Below are 25,810 nucleotides of genomic sequence, written 5' to 3'. Positions count from 1 at the left end.
TTATCAGATATTTGGAAAAACAGAATAGATTTCGATGAAAATTCAACATTCGGCTAATTATCAAACCTAAGTTTCTTAGGCCATTCATTCCCAAAGTTTCAGAAATTTGTAGAGGTAGTAGAATATTTGAAGTTAGAAGGAAAGCTTAAATTAAAGATGGATGAACTTTTTGATGAAGTAGTATTAATTCAAAGAAACTTCGACATTATCAAAAGCTCTGAACTCTCCATAAACTAAAAAACAAAAAGCAGATAGTTGTATTTTATTTTGAAATCTATGGACTTTAAATGTATCAATATTTTCAAAATAGTTTCTTTTGTACTATCAATTCAGACCATCATCTTATTATGAGAAAGTTTTTAGTTTAATGTCATCTAAATGGAGAGAAAGGAACTGATACTCTGTTGAATTAAGAATGAACTCATATATTTTAACATAAAAGATAGTTGCTTGGAATTCGCTAAAAACATCAAAGATGGTATAAATTTTCTGAAGGGAGCAAAAAGCTAAGGCAAATATAGTTTTAAAGATTAAAATTCTTTGATCAAGGTAAAATAAATGTCTTCTCATTCTTGTTTTTTGTATTTTCATCTGCATTTAATATTGGCATCTATTATGACCTATAGCCACTTAGATAAATATCAATAAAGTTTTTGTGTCCTTTATTGTAGCTTAACAAAGTTGGCAACCCTACTACTAACACTTGCAAATAGAAGAGAAAGACTAGGGATGGGAGCATGACAGAAACACACAAGTTCCTGAGTGGGCATTTTTTTGTTTCAAGAAGACCAGCGAACAAGGAAGGGGGCTCAACAAGAAAAGATTCAAGAGAAGGCAGAGGCTAAACAAGAGTACTAACCCCTGTAACAGGGCGGTCAATAATTGGAATCTCCTGCCCCCTAGTGCAATAGCATCTGAAACATTTAAAAAGAATTTGAACACGACTTGGACAAAGTATGCCGACGCCACTACTGCCACGATGGTAGCAGAAAGTTCCGAACTGGGTGCACAGGCCTAATATAGGCATCTTCCGGGACGTCTACTACTCTACTGTGAGTCCTGCGTTAGCAAAATATTTTCCTGGATGAAGTTATACGCCAATATAGCGATTATTCTTGGCATTGTTTTACACACAACATTTGTCAATAAAACAGTCTTTCTGTAAGTGGATCTATGCGAGATCTCATTTTAAAAAGTGATACAGACACGGACTTTCTCCCATTGGATGTAACTGTAAAAATACCATGTACTGATGCATTTGAAATTCAGAAATACTTTGTATGCCCACTTCATTATGATTGTTTTTCAAATCTACCGCCCGTTTAAAATCGCGTACTGCCCTTTTCATTTTTGAGGATCCCTGTTCTTCCATTACTGTTCGAAATTACATTTTTCACAATTAATAAGGACATGTTTATATCGGATGAGACTAGAATTAATATGAATATTTCAGTCTCTTTCTTTCTTATTCTCTCATATATGTGGCCGGTACGAGTAACGCCCATTTTGCTAGCAAATGAAGATTATATCATTGCTACTATATTCGATCAGTCGTCTGTAGAAACGTGGTACTGCATTTGCAGTCGATATACGAAACGGATCTGTAAACAAATCTTTAATCTGACGTTTGACGCTGGCGGTAATAAGAGATTCTATAATTGACTTGTTTAGTTGATTTATGTATAATTTTTTTTTAGTATTAGAAGAAAAGTTTCCAGCATCTCATAGGAGTGAATCTGTGGGTTTAGACGATTAGTGTGTTATGTGCCGTTTTATATTTTGAAAAAATAGATGTGAGATGTCTATAGTTGCATAAGCAAAACGTATCGTGCACATTGGATTTAGATATTTGTTTAAATATTAAATACCACGTCTGTTTTAATAGAAAACAGGATGCTGAGATTCAGAAACGTATGGGATCTTCAGCTGCATGCTTATCAAATGTAAACCAAGACAATGCATTGAAAACAGGCGTTGTCAGTAGTAACCCAATCTGTACTGTCGAGTGAGTGGCATTTACCCGGCCGGTCTGGTTGTCGCCAGAGATATTGGTGAGCTTTGTGGTAATTATTTGGTAAAAAACCGTAACCACACTTCTAACCTTATGTAATATTTTCTTTGATACATGTAGTTTTCACATTTATTCTTGAGATATTATTTCTACCATTTTCAGAGTAAATTACATGCATTAGAAAATCACCACATAAGATAGTCATGTTGTTGCTAATGGACCATTAGCAACATGACTCTCTTATGTGGTGATGGTAAAGCTTAAAGGGGCTTTCATTAGGAATGGCAGAGTGGAGGAAGACAAGGAAAATCTTGGGGATCTATAGTATCCAACATGCAGTTTTCTTAATTAAATGTTGCATTGAAGTAATCTTTGGTAATTGCATACCATGCATATGTGGAAGCAAAAATTTATTATGAAATGCAGTAAAAAAATGACTATTGTCTTATAGAAAATGTTGAAAACCTGTTTGTATAATATAATTTGAATGGTAAATTAAACTTTCATTTACCAAATTTCTGAAGCATTTAATGGGCAAAAGCCATTGAACAACAGTTAATGAGGACATCAGTATACATTAGAAGATGATTTGGTAAATTAATGTGACTCAGTTGCTGAGATTGCCTCCATTTCCTTAGTTTATATACTAATTTTTGTACTTATGGTTAGGTTATTGTATTTTAGTTGAATAGCTATTGCATTCAAAGAGGAGTGACCAGCCATGCAGATAAAACATTCAGAGAAAGATTAAAATTGAAATAGGTGACTTGATAGTAGTGCTGAATTTATTAAAAGGAATAGATAAAATTGGCAGAGAAGATTTCTTGGTCAGGAGCGAAAGGAATTACAAGGTCATGGGAACAAAGTAGAAAATAAAAGAAAAACATGCCTAAAGAATGTCAAAAAACAATTTTTCATATGAAGATAGTATGCTAAGGATTATTTTCGAAGTTGAAATAGCCCATGCTAAGACTAAACGGACTCAAATCTAGATATGATAGTTGGAGAAGACAGAACTCCATAAATTGAGTTCCTTTTCTGTATATTACTGTTTGATGAATATGGTCAGACAAATCCTTAATCAATTTTAGTGTCACCCCTGTGGATTTGGAGGATGATCACTTTTAATTTAAATCTTTAAATCTCTCCCTCAGGAACCTCACATCATTGGTGTGAAGTTGTTCCCAATGATAGAACCATCGGTCATTACTAATGGAATACTAATACACTACACATGCATCTTTTTCTCCCTTACAAGGGAGGTAGCCAAAGTCAAAGGCATAAATCCACTCCCACCCATTTCATTCCCACATACTCCACTCCCATTCACCACCCCTCCCTCTTTTCTTGGCTCCTGGATGATGGGTCATCCCTGCATCTCGCCCACTGCCCTGGGTCAAAAGCAATACAGCAGGACACAGCACATCCACAGCAAGGCCACTTCATTTAATTGGCAACCCCCCTCTCCATCCCCTCATGCAGAAAGAAGATGGGGAGAAATCCCTTCGGGTTGCATCAAAATATCATTTACACATGCTCCCTCACCCCTCCATTGCCCACTGACCCCCTTCCATGCATCACAACATTATCCATACACAACCATTTTCTACTTACCCCTATCGTCTGTCTTCTCCCCTCCTTTCTTAACAGACATTCCCCTCTTTTCTAGGGCCCCTTTTACCCCATCCATCTATCTTATCTTTGATCACCCCGTCATGTTCACTCCCTTCACCTCTACCCTCCACACCTCTTTTACTAATCTTTCTTCACTCATTCGTTCCATGTGTCCAAACCATCCCAATACTCTTTCATCAACCCTATCTTCCAACTCCCTTTCCATCCTTGCTCTCCTCCTCACTTCCTTGTTTCTCAATATCTCCAGTCTAGTAACCCTACCATACTTCTAAGGCATTTCATCTCAAACACATTTAAACTCTACCTCTGTTATGTTCCATGTTTCTGCCCCATACAGTGCTGTCGGCACAATCACCATTCCCAAATATGTATTTCTCATTACACTTTTTAATCCCCTAGGTATTTATTTGCTTCTCTCAATCTACATTCTACCTCCACCTTCATTCCTCCCTTTCCCACCACATTCGCACACAAGTATCTGAAGCTATCCACTATCTCCAATCTTTCTCCCTTAATACTCACTTCCAATTTGCTGCCATCCTCTCCTCTTGTACATCTCATCATTTTACTTTTACCCACATATATTTTCAACTTCCTTCTTTTGCACCACCCCATCCATATATAAATTGAACAGGCATGGTGACATGACACATCCCATAAGCCTTCTCAACAAACTGATCCCTCTGAAACTACTGTATTCAAACTTGTCTCCTTTTCCCTTGTAAAGTGGAACTATAAAGGCACTCCTCCAGTCCTCCAGCACTCTCCCCTGTTTTAGACAAACATTAAATAACCTCACCAGTCAGTCCACCATCACTGTACCTCTCTTTTTTAGACACTCCGCATGACACCCATCTAACCCAGTAGATAATGATACAGTAAAACCTTAATATATCAAACTAATTGGGAAGAAGGCTTGGTTGTTATTGCCAAAAGCATGTAATGTATATACACATGTATTTGAATCTTCCATGCATCCATCCATACCAACCTTGCACTGCATATACTGACCTTGTTCATTGTAATAGACAAATGGTCAGTAGGTCTCTCTAGGGTCAATGTAGCTGAAATTTGCTGTAATGAGGTTCAGTATAGCAAGGGTTTACTGTAACACTTCCATATTTGATTAGGAGAATAGAGATGTTGGAGAAGCAGACATATTAGGATTGGCACTGAATACCCTGGCATGGGCACTAGTACACCATAGATTTTAAATTCAACCTAATGTCCAGATTAGGTTGGGTTTTATGATATTGGATTGCACTACAATTGGTCACATTACAGAAGAATTTATAGTTGTAGGTAAATCAGGTGAGGTAAGGTTGAATGAAGTACAGTGAGACCTCTCATTAACGGATGTTAATTAGCTGTGTTTGCGGTGTTTTCGCTGTGTTTTTGGTGCTGTTGTTTAGTGCGTGCAATCACTATGCCACCCAAAAACCACTCCAAAACACAGCTAATTAATGTCCGTTAATGAGAGGTCTCACTGTATTGTAGCTACTTATTGAACTTTTATGATTTTACCAAAATTCTGTTATGTCTGTTATCAACTGTATTTGTAGTATAAATGCTGTATGTGTGACCAGAATTCAGGCTGTTATGTGCAATTTATGATTAGAATTGTAGTGAAACTAAAAAAAAAGCTTAATGCATTTCATGTTTTTCTGTTACCCAGAAATTGGAATGGCAGAGGCATCGGTGCATATATCAGCAGCGACAGAAGAGGAAGCTGTGTACGAGGAGGTTACGGAGAGTCGAACAAAATATGTGGACCTTTTGGCAGACCGTCGTGGCACGAGTGACGTGAGATGGGCCGTGCGAGAGTGGCACCCCTGTGTCACCTACAAACATGGCAAGGATCTCACCAGAGAAGATGTGTTCAAACAAGTGTTGTCTTCCGAAAGAATACAAAGGAATCTGTTGCAAGTAAGTTCCAGTTGTGTACAAGGGGAATGTCTGTTGTGCAGGGAAAGGAGAGGGCACGGGATAAGTGTGGGTGGAGAGTGTTTGTGAATGGATTAGAAATTGATGCACTCTAAAGCGGTTTCTTCTTGTCTGCTTTGGATCCAATTTGGTCTATGTCCTTAACCTTTTCCATATGATGATGCCTGTGAGGATTCCGGTGTTGGCATCTTGATTATATTTATTTTGTAGTAGCTGAGTGACCCCCGAATTCTGTGAGCTGGTTTGATCATATTTTCTGTGTTTATTATTATCCAGTGAAAGAGAATGAGTAGTACAGTAGTGACTATATTTCATAACGCGAGTATTGTGATGCTTCAATCATTGTACCTCAGGCATCCAATGCTGTGCACGAGAATTTGACTCGTATTGAAAAGGTTAATTTGTGTATTTATGTGTATATAGGTATTTCTCAAATTACATGGGGATATATTCCTGAAATGATGGTGTTATTCAATTTCAAGGAAAGTAAACATGAGTTGCCTGGGAAAACATGACCAGCAAAGCATGGAATTTGAATGGGACCAGATTGTTTTATTTAGATAAGAAAAATAAAATAAAATCTTAATCATGCTGTTTAAAAATATACATTTAAAAATTGTGGATTTTGAGACTATATATATATATATATATATATATATATATATGTTCATGTACAAATGTTAGGAATATTTGTGTTGCATTTTTATTACCTTGTAGACCATCATATAATGACGTAACAAGTTGATTACATAGGGCTATGCTGTATTGCTTCATTTTTGTCAATTTAGATTAATAATTACATTTTCCTTTAAATAGTTAACGAAAGATGGCAAGGACATGGATTCTCTCCTAAAGGAAGCAAGCACCATACTAGATCAGATGGGGCACACGCAGGACATCTCCAATATTCGCAAGTTTGGAGTCCTTCTGCCCAAGATCATGAAACGAATTTACAGCAGAGTCATGATAAATGAAGATGGAATTGAGAAGGTAAAGTCCAGTTGCAGTTCATGACTGTGATCAACATCTTTGTGAATTTGTTAAATGGTGGATTATGGTGTCCCTATTGTGGTTAGTAGTGTCCTTTATCATTCTTTACTCATTTGTCTATTTGATTATTTATTAATTTTTTTTGTAGATTGAGAGAAGCAAATAAATGCCTTGTGGGATTAAAAAGTGTAATGAGAAATAGACATTTGGGAATGGAAGCTAAGAGGAGATTGTATGAAAGAGTGATTGTACCGACAGCACTGTATGGGGCAGAAACATGGAACATAGAGAGAAAGAGAGGTAGAGTTTAACCACTTCCATACGGTGACGCCTACGTAGGCGGCATGAGGAGCAAGTGGGTACTCGATGATGCCGACATCGGCATCTTGATTATATTTATTGTAGTCGTACCTATGTAACTTCCATTCTCTCTAAACTGGCTTCATCATATTTTCTATGGTTATCAAAATACATGGGTGAAAGAGAACGAAAGATTGAGCACTGACTTTATTTTTTATAATGCGATTATTATGACGCAACATCGCACGTCGGGCAGCTAATGCTGCCAGACGTGCGATGTGCCCCGGAGTGAAGAGGTTAAATGTGTTTGAGATGAAATGTCTGAGAAGTATGGTAGGGGTTACTAGACTGGATAGAATGAGAAATGAGGAGGTGAGGAGGAGAACAGGAGTGGAAAAGGAGTTGGGAGATAGGGTTGATGAAAGAGTATTGGGATGGTTTGGACACATGGAAAGAATGAGTGAAGAAAGATTAGTAAAAGAGGTGTGGAAGGTAGAGGTGGCTGGAGTGAACATGAGGGGGAGACCAAGGATGAGATGGATGGATGGGGTAAAAGGGACATTGGGAAAGGGGGGTTTGTCTGTTGAGGAAAGGGGGGAGACAGAGGATAGGGGTGAATGGAGAATGGTTGTGTATGAGTGATGCTGTGATGCATGGAAGGGAGTGAGTGGGGAATGGGGAGGCTGAGGGAGTATGTGTGAAAGATATTTTGATGCAGTATGAAGGTATTTTTCCCTGTCTTCTCTTTTTCTGCATGAGGGGATGGAGAGAGGGTCTCCAGTTAAATGAAGCAGGCTTGCTGTGGATGTGCTGTGTCCTGCTACAATGCTTCTGAGATAGGGCAGTGGGCAAGATGCAGAGATAACCTGCCATCCAGGAGGAGCCAAGAAAAGAGGGAGGAAGGGGTGTTGAATGGGAGTGGAGTATGTGTGGATGAAATGGGTGGGAGTGGATTTATGAATTTTTACTTTGGCTACCACCCTTATAAGGGGAAAAAAGCCCTTGGTATATGTATGTATTTATTTATTTGTTTATTTTATTTTTATTTATTTATTAATATTATTTATTTATTTATCTTATTTTTTTCAGATAAAGGCATGCATACCGGACACCCCTGTTGTGATTCTGCCAACTCATAGATCATATGCAGATTTCCTGCTGGTTTCGTACATTACCTTCCACTACAACTTGCCGTGTCCTGTCATCGCAGCTGGAATGGGTTAGTGTTTGTAGCAATAAATATGATAATGATTAGTCTTGAGTGTATAGGCCACCTTCATTAGAGTATTCCTGTAGTACATAGGAAAGGTCGTAATTTAATTTAATGAGGAGGTGAGGAGGAGAACAGGGGTGGAAAGGGAGTTGGGAGATAGGGTTGATGAAAGAGTATTAGGATGGTTTGGATACATGGAAAGAATGAGTGAAGGAAGACTAGTAAAAGAAGTATGGAAGGCAGATGTGGAGGGAGTGAACATGAAGGGACGTCCTAGGATGAGGTGGATGGATGGGGTGAAGGGGGCTTTGGGGAAGAGGGGAATGTCGGTTGAGGAAGGATGGTAGAGGACAGAAAACAGGGGTGAATGGAGAATGGTTGTATATGGATGATGATGTGATGCATGAGGTGGAATGGGCAGGGGGATGGGGGGTGAGGTAGTATGTGTGAGCAAAATTTGATGCAGCCCGAAGGGATTTCTCCTCGTCTTCTCCTTTTATGCATGGGGGGACGGAGAGGGGGTGTCGCCGATTTAATGAAGCGGCCTTGCTGTGGATGTGCTGTGTCTTGCGACACTGCTTCTGAGCCAGGGCAGTGGACAAAGTGCAGGGATGACCCATCATCCAAGAGGTGCTAAGATAAGAGGGAGGGTGGAGGGGTGTGGAGTGTATTCAGGGATGGAATGGGTGAGAATGATTGTATGCCTTTTCCTTTTTGGCTGCCCCCCTTGTAAGGGGGAAAAAGCCTTGGTATATGTATGTATGTACATAGGAAAGGAGCAAATGATGAATATATGAATGAATATATATGTGTATATAAGCATATTTATATATGTATATATATTGTACAGGAGGAATGCTGAGGCTTTTGTATGATTTGACTTGTCCATCCCCCCTTATTAAGGGAAAGGGCCTCTGGTATGCACATATCTATAAATTGAACAAGAAATAAGTAAAATAAAATAAGTTTTTGCATTTAAGCTGTGAACATTGTCATTCATGTCATTTTTATTTTAGTGTTTTCAGTGTTCATGGTAATACCTACAGACACTGGTGGATCCAGGGGGTGGGGTGGGTCTGAAGGGGCTGAACTCCCCCCCTCAAAAAAAAAAAAAAAAAAAAATGCCTTTAACATCCCATTGTCAGAGAACTATTTGCTCAATTTTTTTTTAAAACCGACCCTCCTTTTCGGATTTAATTGACACCGTCCGAAGGCTGAACCGGACTTGTAAGTATTCATATGACAGCGTCATGGTTGTGTTGGAGCGCAATTGGCCTTTGTCGGTTTCAGTTAGATAGAGCATTGTACGATGGCGTCACGATGGCAATGAATGCTGATTGGTCGAGGTGATCTCGTACGATGCTGTAGCGCAATGCTGGGAAAGAGGGATGGAAAAACTTGAAGTGGCAGTTTTATTTTTTTGCCATACTTGTATTCTACTTTTCAGGAAGAGCCATGTATGTGCATGTGTATAAAGTTTTTTACCATTGCAATCTAATTTATTGACCATTTCCTCAATATCCCTTTGCAAATAGCTTCAAAATGCTTCTAAAATTGTTCACATTTCAAATCCCCCATCTGATTCGGGTCGCTTTGCTCGCTTCCCACTCATTCATCCCTAGTTCAGCCCCCCCCCCCCAAAAAAAAAAAAAAAAATTCTGGATCTGCCACTGCCTACAGATTGGTCATTGGTTCTGGTGTTGTAGATAATTGGGAGAGTATCTGTAAATGAAAGATATATTTGGGCATTGAAATTACTTTTGCATAATTTTGTGATTTGATTTATGATTCACATTTAACAGACTTCATGAGTATGGCTGTTGTTGGAGACTGGCTGCGTGGATGTGGGGCTTTTTACATCAGGAGATCGTTCGTAGATGACCCTCTGTATTGGCCTATATTTCAGGTATGTGTACATGTTTATGCTTTGATAGTCAGGTTTTCTAGATAACTTCATCGCCAATCCTTACAAGATGCTCTTTTAACCCATTCAACTCCGATGACAAGATGTCTTGTCATTTGGTCAAATAAAACAAAAAATCATAATAAAACAACAAAATGTTTGATGATCAAACAGCACCAGAAAAATATGACGTCGTCAGTCCTCCTCGAGGAGGACTGATGACGTCATATTTTTCTGGTGCTGTTTGATCATCAAACATTTTGTTGTTTTATTATGATTTTTTGTTTTATTTGACCAAATGACAAGACATCTTGTCATCGGAGTTGAATGGGTTAAAGGCTTTGTCCGCAGCTATATGATTGTATTCAGATGCTCTCTCCAGCATTTTTTGTCAATGAACTGAATCAGGTTGATGTAAAACAGAAAAAAAAATCATAAGTGCTCATGTTGAAGGGTATGACCTAATTAGAGTTCTTTTACAGTTTCTGAGAAGACAATTAACCTTTTCGATACAATGACGCCTACATAGGCATCGTGAGGTGTGAGTGGGTATACGGGGGTGCCTGCATCAGTGACTTGATTTAATTTTTTTGTAGCTGTAGCTAAATTACCCCCGAATTCTCTGAATGATTTGATCATGATTCCCGTGGTTATTATTACCAGAGTGAAAGAGAACAAGTAATGCAGCTGTGACTTTATATTTTATAATGTGAGTAGTGTGATTCATTGTACATTAGGCATCCGATGCTGCGCATGAGAATTTGATTCGTATTGAAGAGGTTAACTGCTTCCAGAGTCCTACGTTTCCCTCCCCTCATCTTTCCATACCCAGACGTATATTATGTTAAAGTACGAGTAAGCAGACATGTAACAAGTCTACCACTTGCAACTTGACTTGACTACCTTTCTTATAAGGGGGAAAAACACTTGTATATAGTTAGAAGAGTAATTAATTGTATACCATTTACTTATGAATACTTATAAATATATGTATGTATAATTGTACATAGTATTTATTTTGGTGGGCCATGGAAGTGAAAACTAGTTTCTGTGCTTCTACAAGAGATTACATGTTTATAATATTTCCTCTCTTTACCCACAAAGTATAAGGAAAAATTAAAATGGAGGAGATGCCATTGAAATTTGAAAGGTCATTAAAGGGGCCTGTGTTCTTATAAGGACATAAAAGGTAGTTATGATTTGAAAATGCACGTGCAACCCTGATCCTTAAACCTTTTTTTATAGATAGTGGGATATTTCATGGGTTTTGTTCTGTGAGTGCCAGGAAGTTTTATTTTGATGAGAGATGGATCCTGCAAGAGAGAGGACCTTTTTTCAGTTTGAAGTATAGCAAACAAATGAATATGTAGATAATTTTTTTAGATTTGTGTTGGGGTTTTGTGTTCTAGAGCAATGACAATACAAGGATCTTTAGTTTACCAACTAAAACAAGGAAGAACCACATTGGCATCACTGTGTTCAGGCCACCACCTAGTTTTGAATTAGTACCAAGAAAGAATAGATGTGGCCACAAAGTCAGAATAACCTAGATGCAATCACCACACAGAAGACGCGTAACCTCTCATCCTACACTGCCCTCCTCTATCTTTATCCAGATGAAAATATAATATATCTTCCTTGAATGATTTGTCAGCCAATCCAGTGGCTGCTGCTGGTTACCTACAAGTTGTGGGTCTTTTGCAAGAGAGACTTGGGGCAACAGATTTATTGATCAATTTGCAAAAACTTTTTCATGTGTTAATAACTTTTTTCTGATTATATTTTAGGAATATGTGCAGACTTTGGTGAAATATTCCGGTTGTCCCATGGAATTTTTCTTGGAGGGAACTAGAAGTCGAAGTGGAAAGTGTCTAACACCTAAACTAGGCAAGTACACGCACTCTTGCTCTCATTTTACTCTCTCTCCCTCTTTATCTTTTTCACTTTTACACTTTTTCACTTTTACACAGCCTGAAGGGATTTCTCCCCATATTCTCCTTTTCTGCATGAGGGGACAGAGGGGGGAGGTCACTGAATTAATGAAGCGGCCTTGCTATGGATGTGCTGTGTCTTGTGATACTGCTTCTGACCCAGGTCAGTGGACGAGATGCAGGGATGACCTGTCATCCAGGAGGTGCCAAGATAAGAGGGAGGGAGGGTGGGTGAATGGGAATGGAGTATGTAGGGGATGGAATGGGTGGGAGAGGTTTCTATACCTTTGTCTTTTGGCTACCTCCCATGTAAGAGAAAAAAGCCTTGGTATATGTATGTGTGTATATACTTTTACACTGTTCTCACTCTCATACTCACACATTTTCATTCTTTCCATCTGCCATTCTTATTCTGTCTTTATCTGTCTCTGTCACTTTGGCTGTTACTCACTGTTGCTCTTTCTTTCTTAATATCATTGTTATTGTTATCATTACAAGGGATCCCCCACTTTATATTTTTCCTCTACAAAAATAAAATAAAAAAGGGACTGAGAAGAGAACTCCAACCAGAACCCTAGTAGTAATTGGGTCATTAAATGTCCTTTGATGTAATATGGATGAGAGTAAAAGGAAGAGAGTGGTAGTATGTAAGAAAAAAGATGGATGTGTTAGTGTTGAGTGAAACAAAATTGAAAGGAAAGGGTGAGTTGGAGTTTGGAAGGTTGGTGGATAGGGTGTCCAGAGTTGTGAGGGTGTAAGGGAGGAAAGGAGTGGCACTCTGGGTAAGTGATGAGATAGGTAAGTGCATGGTGGAGTGGAATGAAGTGTTTTTGATGACAATGTTGGCAAAGGTGAAATTAAGAAGGGAGATACAGGCTTTTGTGGGCACACACAGCCCTGGTAGTGAAAAAGGTTGAGAAGAGAAGGAAGCATTTTGGATTAATTTAGACATGTGTAGAAAGTTTTTAGAGGAATGAAAATGTAGTGGTGTTGACTTATCTTGATGCTGGAGAATGAGATGCATCAATGTATGGTGTAGTGGGGAGATATGGGGCAGAGTCTTGGAATTGAAGAGAGGTAGAAAGAAGGAACCTCTAAATTTGAGATGAAATGTTTGAGAACTATAGTCAAGGTTATGAGGATGGATAGAGTGAGTAATGAGGTGGTGAGGCAAAGAGTGGGTTTGGAGAGAGAGCTGATAGGTAGGGTTCATTAAAGAATAATGGGATGGTTTGGGCTCATAAGAAGATTATGGGAAGAAATATTAGCAAAAAGAGTGTGGAAGGTAGTGGTGGATAGAGTGAACGTGAGAGGAAGACCAAGAATGAGATAGATGGATTGATGGGGGGCTTGGGTACAATGCAGGGAAGGGGAAGGACAAGAGATTAGTGTGGGTGAAGAATGATTGTGAATGGATGAGAAATTGATGTAGCTCAAAGGGATTTCTTTTTGTCTACTCTGGGAGGACTGTAGCCACCCCGCCATCCCCTTGACCTTTGCCGCAAGTAACGACGACCTAACCCACTCAGCCAACAGGTTAGGGACAGGGCTGAGTTAAAACTTACACCAACCCAGCACCCATCCAAAAGTATGGGTGATGTGATGCAACAAGACACAATTCCTCCACAGCAGGGTCCATCAGTGAAAGCTGGTTTATTCCTATTGCTTCATTACTTGATGACCCTCACCCTTCACCCACTAGAGAAATTTACAGAACAGACAAAAAGAAGTACCTTTGGGCCATGTCAGTTCCTCGTACATTCGCAACCATTCCCCAGTCACACCTGTCTCTTGCCCTCTTCCTTTCCTGCTCAACAGACATTCCTCTTGCTCCCAGTGCACCTTTCACTCAGTCCACCCACCTAATGTAGGAACACACCAATTATTATATATACATGTAATAATATTACATATACATGTACATACATATACCAATGGCTATTTCCCCCTTACAAAGGAGGTAACCAAAAAGCAAAGGCATAAAATCCACTCCCACCCATTCCATCCCCACATACTCCACTCCCATTTACCACCCTTCCCTTCCTCTTTTCTTGGCTCCTCATGGATGACAGGTCATTCCTACATCTTGCCCACTGTCCTGGATTAGGGAATGTAAATATTACATATATGTAAAGCTGCCTCTTTCACTCTGTCCGCCCAGCTAATGTACGAACACACCAAATATTAAGAAGATTTTATTTCAGTGTTCCTTTCCTCATCAGGTCTTCTTGGATGTATAGCGGAGACTTGGCTTAGGGGTGACATTCCTGATGCTGCCATGGTTCCTATTTCCATATCGTACGACCGCACACTTGAAGAAAAGCTCTACGCTTACGAACTTCTAGGTGTGCCGAAACCTCAAGAATCTACCTCAGTAAGTGTAGTGGAATAGTATTCCGAGTTTTTGATTTCCATGTATACACATATGTGTCATGTATGGATTTTTTTATGTAACTTTTGACATCCATTGAGTGTGATAGGACACTAATTGTTCTTATGAATTTCGAGAATCTTCTGATATTGGCATATATTGATGCATGAAAAATTATCTTATTTTATTTGTACTTGTCTAAACGTGTCTATTTTTTCATTATAGGGCTTACATCTTTGAAATCCATTAGGTGTGATAGGGTGCTAATTGTTCTTATGAATTACAAGAATCTTCTGACATTGGCATTTATTGACGCATGAAAAATGATCTTATTTTATTTGTACTTGTCTAAGCGTGTCTGTTTTTTCATTATAGGGTTTACTCAAAGCCATGCAAATATTGAAGGACGACTTTGGTACCATTCACGTTCATATCGGTGAACCGATGTATCTCAGATCTTATTTAGACCCTCGACTGGATCGACGTTTACGATCATCAGCTCCGTTTTATTTTGCTCCGTTGCAGAAGAATGAGGTTAGTAGACTTTTGGTCCATAATAGTGTTTTATTTTGACATATACCAAGGGAGGTAGCCAAAGTCAAAGGCATAAATCTACTCCCACCCATTTCATCCCCACATACTCCACTCCCTTCCTCTTTTATTGGCTCTTCCTGGGTGACAGGTTGTCCCTGCATCTTGCCCACTGCCCTGGGTCAGAAACAATGCAGCAAAACACAGTACATTCATAGCAAGGCTGCTTCATTTAATTGGCAACCCCCCCATCCCCTCATGCAGAAAAAGAGAAGGGGAAAAATCCCTTCAGGCTGCATCAAAATATCATTCACACATATTCCCACAGTCCCCCCATCCCCCACCCATTCCCTTCCATGCATCACAGCATCATCCATACACAACCATTCTCCATTCACCCCTATCTTCTGTCTTCTCCCTTCTTTTCTCAACAGACATTCCCTTCTTTCCCAATGCCCCTTCACCCCATTCATCCATCTCATCCTTGGTCACCCTTTCATGTTCATTCCATCCACTTCTACCTTCCACACCTCTTTTACTAATCTTTCTTCACTCATTCTTTCCATGTGTCCAAAACATCCCAATACTTTTTCATCAACCTTATCTCCCAACTCCCTTTCCACACTCTCACTCTCCTCCTCACTTGGTCATTTCTCACTCTATTCAGTCTAGTAACCCCTACCATACTTCTCAGGTATTTCATCTCAAACACATTCAAACTCCTCCTCTCTTATGTTCCATGTTTCTGCCCCATACAGTGCTGTCAGCACGATCACCCCTTCATACAGTCTCCACTTAGCATCCATTCTCAAATGTTTATTTCTCATCACACTTTTTAATCCCCCAAGGTATTTACTTGCTTCTCTCAATTTACATTTTATCCCTACTCCTCCCTTTCCTGCCACATTTGCCCCCAAGTATCCAAAGATGTCCACTTCCTCCAGTCTCTCTCCCTTAATACTCACTTCCAGTCTGCTGCCACTTTCTCCCCATTTACATCTCATCACCTTACTTTCACCTACATTTATCTTCAACTTCCTTCTTTTGCACACTTTCCCAAACTCTGTCACTAACTTTCTCAATCCCTCCTCTGATCCTGCTATAAGCGCAGTGTCGTCCACAAACAACAGCTGGCTTACCTCCCACTTTTCTCCATTTTCTTTAACCATCTCCAATCCCCAACCCACCACCCTTGCATTCACATCTCGCACCACCCCAGCTATGTATAAATTGAACTCTGAGTAATAATAAACACAGAAAATGTGATCAATCCAGTTCACAGAATTTGGGGGTAACTCATGTACAACCACAAAAAAATATATATAAGCAAGATGCTGATGGTGGCATCCTTATGTATCCACTCATGCCTCATGATGCCTATATTGCCGTCATCGTACCAAAGTGGTTACCAGCTTTCCTTCTATCCCATATATCTGCAATACCTTCCACAGTGCCTTCCTGTTGACCATGTCATAAGCTTTTTCCAAATCCATAAAGGCCCAGAAAACATCCTTACCTTTTCCCAAAGCTTGCTCACATATCTGCTTTACCACAAAAATCTGATCCATGCAACCCCTACCTTTCCTAAACCCACACTGTTCCTCACCAATTGCTCCCTCTGTTCCTTTCCTAATCCTCTCAATCAAAACCTTAGCATAATACTCAAGGATAATTTTTATTTTGCTGGGACATTGTGACAAGTTGATGAAGGTCCTGACTGGTTTCACTCTATGGTTCTTCAGAGGAAGAAGCATAGAGTGAAACCGGTTAGGAATAAACTCGGAACTAGACCCGTGACTTCTTTATCCACCTTCATCAAATTTTTATTTTGTATTTCAGATATCGGCATGTGAATCTCTCGGGAGACATACGTTACGCTCTCTCCAGAAAGGAGCCGTAACAAGTGTCTGGAGTATTGCGTCCATCTTCCTTATGGAGGCCCTGTGGAGGAAAGAAAGAAGTGTTTCGTTTGCTCATCTTTTGCGTGAAGTGTCATGGTTGGTGCCCATTATTCAGAAGGCTGGAGGAACAGTTGCACTTGAAGGTATGAAAGATACCTATGTTTATTTGTGATATATGGGCTGAATCATTGGTTAAGGCCAGTTTCCCTTGACCTGCAGGTCTTCAGCAAGAAAGCACTGGGCCAATGGCTTGATTGGTTGATGATAACTTATTTGTATACATATGATTTCTCCCCTTCTTCTCCTTTTCTGCATGAGGGGACAGAGAGGGGGGTCACCGATTTAATGAAGTGGCCTTGCTGTGGATGTGCTGTGTCTTGCAACACTGCTTCTGACCCAGGGCAATGGACAAGATGCAGGGATGACCCGTCATCCAGGAGGTGCCAAGATAAGAGGGAGGGAAGAGGGTGGAGGAGAGTGGAGTATGTAGGGGATGGAATGGGTGGGAGTGGTTTCTATGCCTTTGTTTTTTGGCTGCCTCCCCTATAAGAGGGGAAAAGCCTTTGGTATATGTATGTACGTATGAAATCTTAATTTTGTTTTTATGTTCTGGTAACTTAGAATTTATCGTAACTGAAATGAGAGATTTTTTTGTTTGTGTCGAATGGCTTGATTGATTAATGATCATTTATTTGTATAGTTGATGATTTTTTTTTTTTTTTCCCTTGGGGTGTAAGGATGGTGGCAGGGTTCAAACTGCCGTCATCTTGATCTCTTCCGCAACTATCAGCGCTCCAACTCACTTGGCCAGCGAGCATCATGAATATAATAACTGCAGAGAATTTATTTTTTTACCAGAATTGTAGCCAACTTGTTGAGATGATTTTTATTGTCTTCGCAGGTACTGTAGAACATAGTTTAAATCGCAGTCTTTCAACTCATATGGTTGCCGCTTTGCTGGATGCTAACAATGATGTTCAGGTTCAGCAAATCCATCCAGTTGCTCAGATGGCTAAGTCAAAAGGCAGAAAAGGTATGTCATGTGTATCATGAATAAAGATATGTACGTTGCGAGGCGAATTGAATGTTAACACATTTATGACATAAACTGTAAATCTCACTTCTCTCTTTTATTTATTTATTTATTTATTTATATATATATATTTATTTATTTATTATCTTTTTTATCCCTTAGAAGTTGGATTGAAGGAGACTACTGTAATGGAAGCTTTGACACATATATTGCTTCAGCACTACATCAATCAACTCATCCACATACTGATCTGCCCAGCTATAGTTGCACACATTCTGCTAAATCATGCACCATCAGGGCATTGTACACAAGGTAGTTATTTCCGAAACTTCTGTTTCTGATAATGCACATTGAAAAAAAAAAAAAAAAAAAAAAAAAAAAAAAAATATATATATATATATATATATATATATATATATATATATATATATATATATATATATATATATATATATATATATATATATATATATATATATATGTATATATATATATATATTAATAAAGTTTTGTATATTATTTCTGATGGCTTTTTTCTGACATTTTCAGAAGAGTTGAAGGTTAAATTTGAGGCTTTCCAGCAGGTCTTCAGCTACGAGTTTATTTTTGAATCGGATTACACTGTCAAGGTAATGTTAACTGATCCTGATAACATTGTTTGTAGTTTCTCTTTTATTTATTTGATTGATAAGGAATGAAACAGTTGTTATTTGCAGATGAATGTACTAAAGATGATGGCACATGAAAATTGCAGGCACACAGTTCTATGCAAAAGCCCTTAATTCATCTATCCAGCCGTCCCATTACATAACACAAGCAGAACCTATCTATCTATATACTAAGGGGTTCTTCCCCCCTATAAGAGAGGTAGCCAAGTCAAAGGCACCCACCCACTCCCACCCAATACACTTTCATCCACCACTCTTTCCTCCCTCTCACCTTAGCTCCTTTTGGAGTTAAGTTGAGATAAGCAGAAAAAAAAAGACCAATCACCAAACATCTCACTCCCGCAAACATTTGCTCACAGCTCTATGGAGGCAGCCCTCTGATACATACATACATACATACATATACCAAAGGCTCTTTCCCCCTACATGGGGGGTAGCCACAAAGAAAAAGGCATAGAAACCACTCCCACCCATTCCATTTCCTATATATTCCACTCCCCTCCACCCTCCTCCCTCCCTCTTAACTTGGCACCTCCTGGATGATGGGTCATCCCTGCATCCTGTCCACTGCCCTGGGTCAGAAGCAGTGTCGCAAGACACAGCGCATCCACAGCAAGGCCGCTTCATAAATTCGGCGACCCCCCCCCCCTCTCCGTCCCCTCATGCAGAAAAGGAGAAGACGGGGAGAAATCCCTTCAGGCTGCGTCAATTTTCTTCTCACACATACCTCCCCACCCCCCCCACCAACTCCCCCTCATGCATCATAGCATCATCTATACACAACCCCTCTCCATTCACCCCTATCTTCTGTCCTCTCCCGTCCTTCCTCCACAGACATTCCTCTCTTTTGTAATGCCCCTTTCACCCCATCCATCCATCTCATCCTAGGACACCCCTTCATATTCACTCCTTCCACCTCTGCCTTCCATACTTCTTTTACTAATCTTTCTTCACTTATTCTTTCCATGTGTCCAAACCATCCTAATACCCTTTCATCAACCCTATCTCCCAGTTCCCTTTCCACCCCTGTTCTCCTCCTCACCTCCTCATTTCTTACTTTATATAGCCTAGTAACCCCTATCATACTTCTCAGACATTTCATCTCAAACACATTCAAACTCCTTCTCTCTTCCTCTCTCATGTTCCATGTTTCTGCCCTTACAGTGCTGTTGGTACAATCACTTCTTCATATAACCTCCTCTTAGCATCCATTCCCAGATGTCTATTTCTCGTTACACTTTTCAATCCACCAAGGCATTTACTCGCTTATCTCAATCTACATTCTACCTCCACCCCCACTCCTCCCTTTCCTGCCACATTCGCTCTCAAATACAGTATCTAAAACTATCCACTTCCTCTAGTCTTTCACCCTTAATGCTCACCTCCAGCCTGCTGTCACTCTCTCCCCTTGTACATCTCATCACCTTACTTTTACCCACATTTATCTTCAGCTTCCTTCTTTCACACACCTTCTCAAACTCTGTCACTAACTTCCTCAATCCCTCCTCTGATCCTGCTACAAGCACAGTGTCGTCAGCAAACAACAGCTGGCTCACCTCCCACTTTTCTCCATTTTCTTTAATCATCTCCAACCCCTGACCCACTACCCTTGCATTCACCTCTCGCACCACCCCATCCATGTAAAGATTGAACAGCCAGGGTGACATAACACATCCCTGACGAAGTCCCACCTTTACCTCAAACCATTCACTCTCTCCATTTCTAATCCTAACACAAGCAATAACCACACTGGCACATCCGTGTTGAGGCCATCCAGCTTTGAAACACTGGCCACATGTAAATTATCACAGAGTGATAGATATATGGAACAAATTGGATGAAGAAATAGTGTGTGCAAACAAAATACAACAATTTAAGAACAAACTTGATCTTGTGAGATACAAAAACAGGTCACCACGAGCGTAGCTCCCCTTCCCGTATAATACAACTAGGTAACCTAGGTAAATACAGATGCAATCACCACACAGAAGATGGAGAAGACCTTACATTGCCTTACTCTAGCATTACCCAGATACCACAATATTTACTCTCTGAATGAATTGTTCTATGATAAACACATAATGATTTTATTCAACTTAGAGGCAGATTTCTGATAATGATATTTTTCTTGATCATTACCCTTTTATTTATTTATTTTAACTCCTACCCACTCTCCAAATGGAATAAAGTTGTCTTATATTAGTATAAGTATTATAAAGGACATTACAGGGTTAATGGAAATGAAATAACCTTTCTTTATAGAAAAATTGGTTAAAATTTAAAATTATTGTGCTCATTAACAATGAAGTGAGTAATCTGGTTTTTTATTTTTTTTTCAGGATATACATGATAGTCTGTCCTTACTTGCGTGGAATGGAGATATTGTCGTGTCAGATGCGGGTGTTGTTGGAGTCAATGGGTCTGGACAGTTCATTTTTGTGCTTGAATCCATTCTGAAACCTTTCTTGTTTGCGTACCACATGGTTTTGGAAACCTTAAAGGTAATGTTTGCGTTTTGATCATACATACATATATACATGCATATATATATACATACATGCATACATACATATACCAAGGCTTTTTCCCCCTTACAAGGGGGGGTAGCCAAAAAGGAAAAGGCATAAAATCACTCCCACCCATTCCATCCCTGAATACACTCCACATCCCTCCACCCTCCCTCTCATCTTAGCACCTCCTGGATGACGGGTCATCCCTGCACCTTGTCCACTGCCCTGGGTCAGAAGCAGTGTCGCAAGACACAGCACATCCACAACAAGGCCGCTTCATTAAATCGGCGACTCCCCCCCCTCTCCGTCCCCACATACATATTAAAGTGGGACAGAGGAAAAACAAGAGGACATGCAATGAAACTCAAAAAGGACAGCTACAGAAAAGACCTGAAAAAGAATAGCTTCCCACACAGAGTGATACATATCTGGAACAAACTGGATGAAAAAATAGTGTGTGGAAACACCATACAAGAATTTAAGAACAAACTTGATCTTGCGAGATACGGAAATGGGTTGCCATGAGCATAGTTCCCCTTCCCGCATAATACAACTAGGTAAATACAACTAGGTAAACTAGGTAAATACATACATACATACATATGTACATACATACATGTATACGTGCATACACCAAAAGGATATTTCACCCATATAAAGGGGACAATATGCTTTATGATATTTTCCATTATGTGTGAATGATATTTTGATGCAGCTTGAAGGGCTCCATCCCTGTCTTCTCCATTTCTACATAAGGGGACGGAGAGGGGGGATCACCGATTTAATGAAGCGGCCTTGCTGTGGATCTGCTGTGTCTTGCTACACTGCTTCTGACCCAACCCAAAGCAGTGGACAAGATGCAGGGATGACCCATCATCCAGGAGGAGCCAAGATAAGAGGGAGGGAAGGGGGTTGAATGGGAGTGGAGTATGTGGGGATGGAATGGGTGGGGTGGATTTTATGCCATTGTTTATTGGCTACCTCCCTTGTAAGGGGGAAAAGCCATTGGTATATTTATGTATCTTAGTATGCTGGATGTCAATGGTGCACATCAGTGACTGTACTATATAGGTACCATTGTATTGAAGGTGAACAAGTTAATTTCTCTCATATAGATTTACTCTTTGTTTTCGTAATGACTACAATAATGTTTCCTTTTAAAGATCACAGACCAAGTGGAAAGCGAGAAAGCCTTGGTTTCGGCAGCCCAGTCACAGATAGAAGTTGCAGCTGAGGAGAATCAAGTGTACTCATCTCTGTCGTTAGACACAATACGTCACGCAACCAAAGCCATGATGAAAGTTGGAGCCGTGCAGAAGACTGTGAGGTTAGTTAGTTACACTTCATGTAACAATTAGAGAGAGAGAGAGAATTAGGCATTTTCTTACCGTCTGTCTCCTGAGTATATTTGGGTCATCACTCAACACTGAATCCATACTTGTATGCCATTTCCTTCCCATTTCAGTCAGTCATTTCATTGTAACAGAGAGAGAATTATGCATTTTCTTACCATCTGTCTCCTGAGTATATTTGGGTCATCGCCCAACACTGAATCCGTACTTGTATGCCATTTCCTTCCCATTTCAGTCAGTCATTTCATTGTAACAATTAGAGGGAGAGAGAAAGAGAGAGAGAGAATTATGCATTTTCTTGCCATCTGTCACATGAGTATATTTGGGTCATCACTCAACACTGAATCCTTATGTGTATGCCATTTCCTTCCCGTTGCAGCCAGTCATTTCAATTGTTACCTTGAGTGTCACATAGTAGAAAATATACAACCCCACAGTGGCTGGCAACGGTCCTTGGAACCTCCCACAGATCTCTCTGGGAAGGAATTTTAGACTGCTGTCTGTGTTGTGTGTGTGTTTCTAGGTCACCAGCTGAAATTAATAGAGAAAGAGAGATCTTGGGCCTGGTCCAGGGACGGAGTGTCAGACCCTCAGGGTTGACACTTATTGTTGACTCTTATGACATCATTCTTACATACATACATACATACATACATACATACATACATACATACATACATACATATACCAAAGGCTTTTTCCCCCCTTACAAGGGAGGTAGCCAAAAAAACAAAGGCACAGAAACCACTCCCACCCATTCCATCCCTATCACACTCCACTCCCCTCCACCCTCTTCCCTCCCTCTTATCTTGGCACCTCCTGGATGACGGGTCATCCCTGCATCTTGTTCACTGCCCTGGGTCAGAAGCAGTGTCGCAAGACACAGCACATCCACAGCAAGGCCGCTTCATTAAATAGGTGATCCCCCTCTGTCCCCTCATGCAGAAAAGGAAAAGACAGGGGAGAAATCCCTTCGGGCTGCGTCAAATTTTTCTCACACATACTTCCCGACCCCCAATCCCCCACCTATCATTCATGTTGTCTGTAAATTCTCGAGCAAGCAAGGGGCAGAGGAGAGTCATTGTGCAATAAAATGGTAGGGATAAACTAGATTTGGCTGTAGGGCTCAGCTGTAGAGGTACTGTGTCTTCCTGCATTGCTTTTGGCCCAGACACTGGGCAGAGGATAGGAATGACCCTTTATTAACAAGGTGCTAAGATAAAAGGGACAACAGATGGGTGGAAGGTGGGTGCATTCCTTGGCTGCCCCCCCACCCCTCCCATGTTATACGGGGAAAAGACCTTTTAATGTATCTGGATGTATGTAAATAGTGTGTATATACTTTGATTCAACTACACTCCCCATATAAAGGCCTTTGGTATGTATGTAAATAAGCACACAGACCTGCATTTAGAGAAGAACAGATGTTCTGAGTATATGATATCAATGTATGTATATAGTGTGTTTATGCTTTGATTTAACCACCCTCCCCTTATAAAGGCCTTTGGTACACATGTTAGTAAACACACAGACCTGCAATTAAAGAACAAGAACAAATCTATTACTTCCTCAGTATGCCATTAACATAAAATGCATGTATCTGTATATCTCATGCATTTCACTTAAAAAAAATTAATGTAAGAACTAATGCTATTTTTTTTTCTAATTCTTTTATATATTGTACAGTATTTACATTGAAGAAAGATTTTAAGTTTTTATCATTCTAGGTAGATAATGATTTTCATGTTTATTATTTTCAGGGAGGGCAAGACCGTATTTTCTCCAGATTTGTCAAAGGTGGAAGAAATTACGAACGTTTTGGCATGGTCTGGGAAACCAAAAGTCTCCATCCAAGCAAAACTATAATTACAACATTGTGCTGAAAAAGAAAGAAAAGAAAAAAAATGGTAGTATCAAGTTTTGTACCATTCTTTACAATCATGAGACTTATTTTTAATGAAGTGAATTTGCGACACTGTGTTTAGAGGCAGTGTGGATAATGTCGTACAGTGAGAGGATGTAAACAACATTTGTAGTGATTGTTGGTTAAAGAGACTAATGCTTCTCCCAAGTGTGTCGTGCGTTATGCACGTGTTTTGTCCACCATGTTTCGAAAAATTCGTGAAGTGGACATAATTTTTCGTAAAGGTGTTTAACTCCTTTAGTGCAGTGATGTCATTTATATTCTTTTTTATGGTCATTGATGATTTGGTTTAATGTCACAAACTCCTCCCTATCGGAAGGCTAGGATGGTGCCCCTCACAGAGGGCTTTGTAGCATGGAATTTAATGAACCATGCACCTTGGTTTAACTGTGCCGGTGGCAGGATTTGAACTGCCATCCCCTTGACCTTTCCTGCAAGTAACGACACCCTAACCCGCTCAGCCAGTGAGTTTCCTTCATAGATAATTTTATCCAGCCGTGGAATCAAAAAGGAAGCAAAATAGGGCTTTGATCAATCAGAACTCCATATTATTTCAAGTCTGCTCCCTGATTTGAATAGAATCACTTTTCATTGACCATAATAAAGTCTGTAAAAGGTATCATTGTAAGGGAAAGATGTTCTTCATGATGCGATGCATGTAGTAATTTTGTAATTTATTTGGCTTAAATGTGATACCCCAATCAATAGAATAGTCTGCATCATATATTTTATTTTGCCTAATGTCATTCCATTTCATTAACCATAAGAGTGCACCACAAATGAAAAAAGATCTTTATTAATGGAGACTTTTATAAATTTTGGGTCTACTCATTGGACTGAATGACATTAAAGCATAAAATGAAATTATGATGCAGGGGGGTGAAGGGGGCTTTGGGGAAGAGGGGAATGTCTGTTGAGGAAGGAAGGGAGAGGATGGAAGACAGAGGTGAGTGGAGAATGGTTGTATATGGATGATGATATGATTGTATGAGGAGGAATGGGCAGGGGGGTGGGGGTGGGGTAGTATGTGTGAGTAAATTTTGACGCAGCCCGAAGGGATTTCTCCCCATCCTCTCCTTATATGCAAGGGGGGACGGAGAGGGGGGGTCGCTGATTAAATGAAGCGGCCTTGCTGTAGATGTGCTGTGTCTTGCGACACTGCTTCTGACCCAGGGCGGTGGGCAAGGTGCAGGGATGACCCGTCATCCAGGAGGTGCTCAGATGAGAGGGAGGGTGGGAGGGGTGTGGAGTGTATTTAGGGATGAAATGGGTGGGAGTGTTTTTATGCCTTTCCCTTTTTGGCTACCTCCCTTGAAAGGGGGAAAAAGCCTTGGTATATGTATGTATGTATGATGCATATTACAATGTTGAAAGGAAAAAGCAGGTCTTCAGGTTTTGTTGTCAGCTGTTGTCCAACTGGATATTCTAAAAAGGAATAAGCCTTATATCTATGTTGTAAATTCTCTCCAAAGTTTGATTGATTGATTGATTTATTTATTTTAGTTTTTAATTTTTATTTTATATTTTTTATTATTTTTTTGGCTACCCCCTGTGTAGGGGGAAAAAGCCTTTGGTATATGTATGTATGTATTA

General features: G+C 39.9%; 1 protein-coding gene across 4 annotated transcripts; it reads left to right on the top strand.

Annotated features, from left to right (window-relative positions):
* The first annotated feature begins 1,495 nt into the window (after positions 1–1,495).
* Gnpat (dihydroxyacetone phosphate acyltransferase) lies at positions 1,496–25,151 on the top strand. Of its 4 annotated transcripts, XM_076189083.1 has the most exons (16): positions 1,575–1,639; positions 1,886–2,051; positions 5,322–5,572; positions 6,407–6,580; positions 7,970–8,099; positions 9,896–9,999; positions 11,784–11,883; positions 14,150–14,301; positions 14,674–14,832; positions 16,669–16,873; positions 17,632–17,763; positions 17,926–18,075; positions 18,313–18,392; positions 20,771–20,932; positions 22,105–22,268; positions 24,054–25,150. In XM_076189083.1, the coding sequence occupies exons 3-16, from the start codon at positions 5,330–5,332 to the stop codon at positions 24,157–24,159; spliced, it is 2,061 nt and encodes a 686-aa protein (XP_076045198.1). In that variant the 5' UTR covers positions 1,575–1,639; positions 1,886–2,051; positions 5,322–5,329; the 3' UTR covers positions 24,160–25,150. The 4 variants fall into 4 exon arrangements, with proteins under 4 accessions (XP_076045199.1, XP_076045198.1, XP_076045200.1 ...); XM_076189084.1 differs by lacking the exon at positions 1,886–2,051 and having other exon boundaries at positions 1,496–1,639; positions 24,054–25,151; XM_076189082.1 differs by lacking the exon at positions 1,575–1,639 and having other exon boundaries at positions 1,659–2,051.
* Positions 25,152–25,810: the final 659 nt, after the last annotated feature.

This window comes from Oratosquilla oratoria, chromosome 8, assembly GCF_046742065.1.
Source record: "Oratosquilla oratoria isolate Oo_2021 chromosome 8, ASM4674206v1, whole genome shotgun sequence".
Lineage (NCBI taxonomy): Eukaryota > Metazoa > Arthropoda > Malacostraca > Stomatopoda > Squillidae > Oratosquilla > Oratosquilla oratoria.
This window is presented reverse-complemented; position numbering and strand designations above follow the sequence as displayed.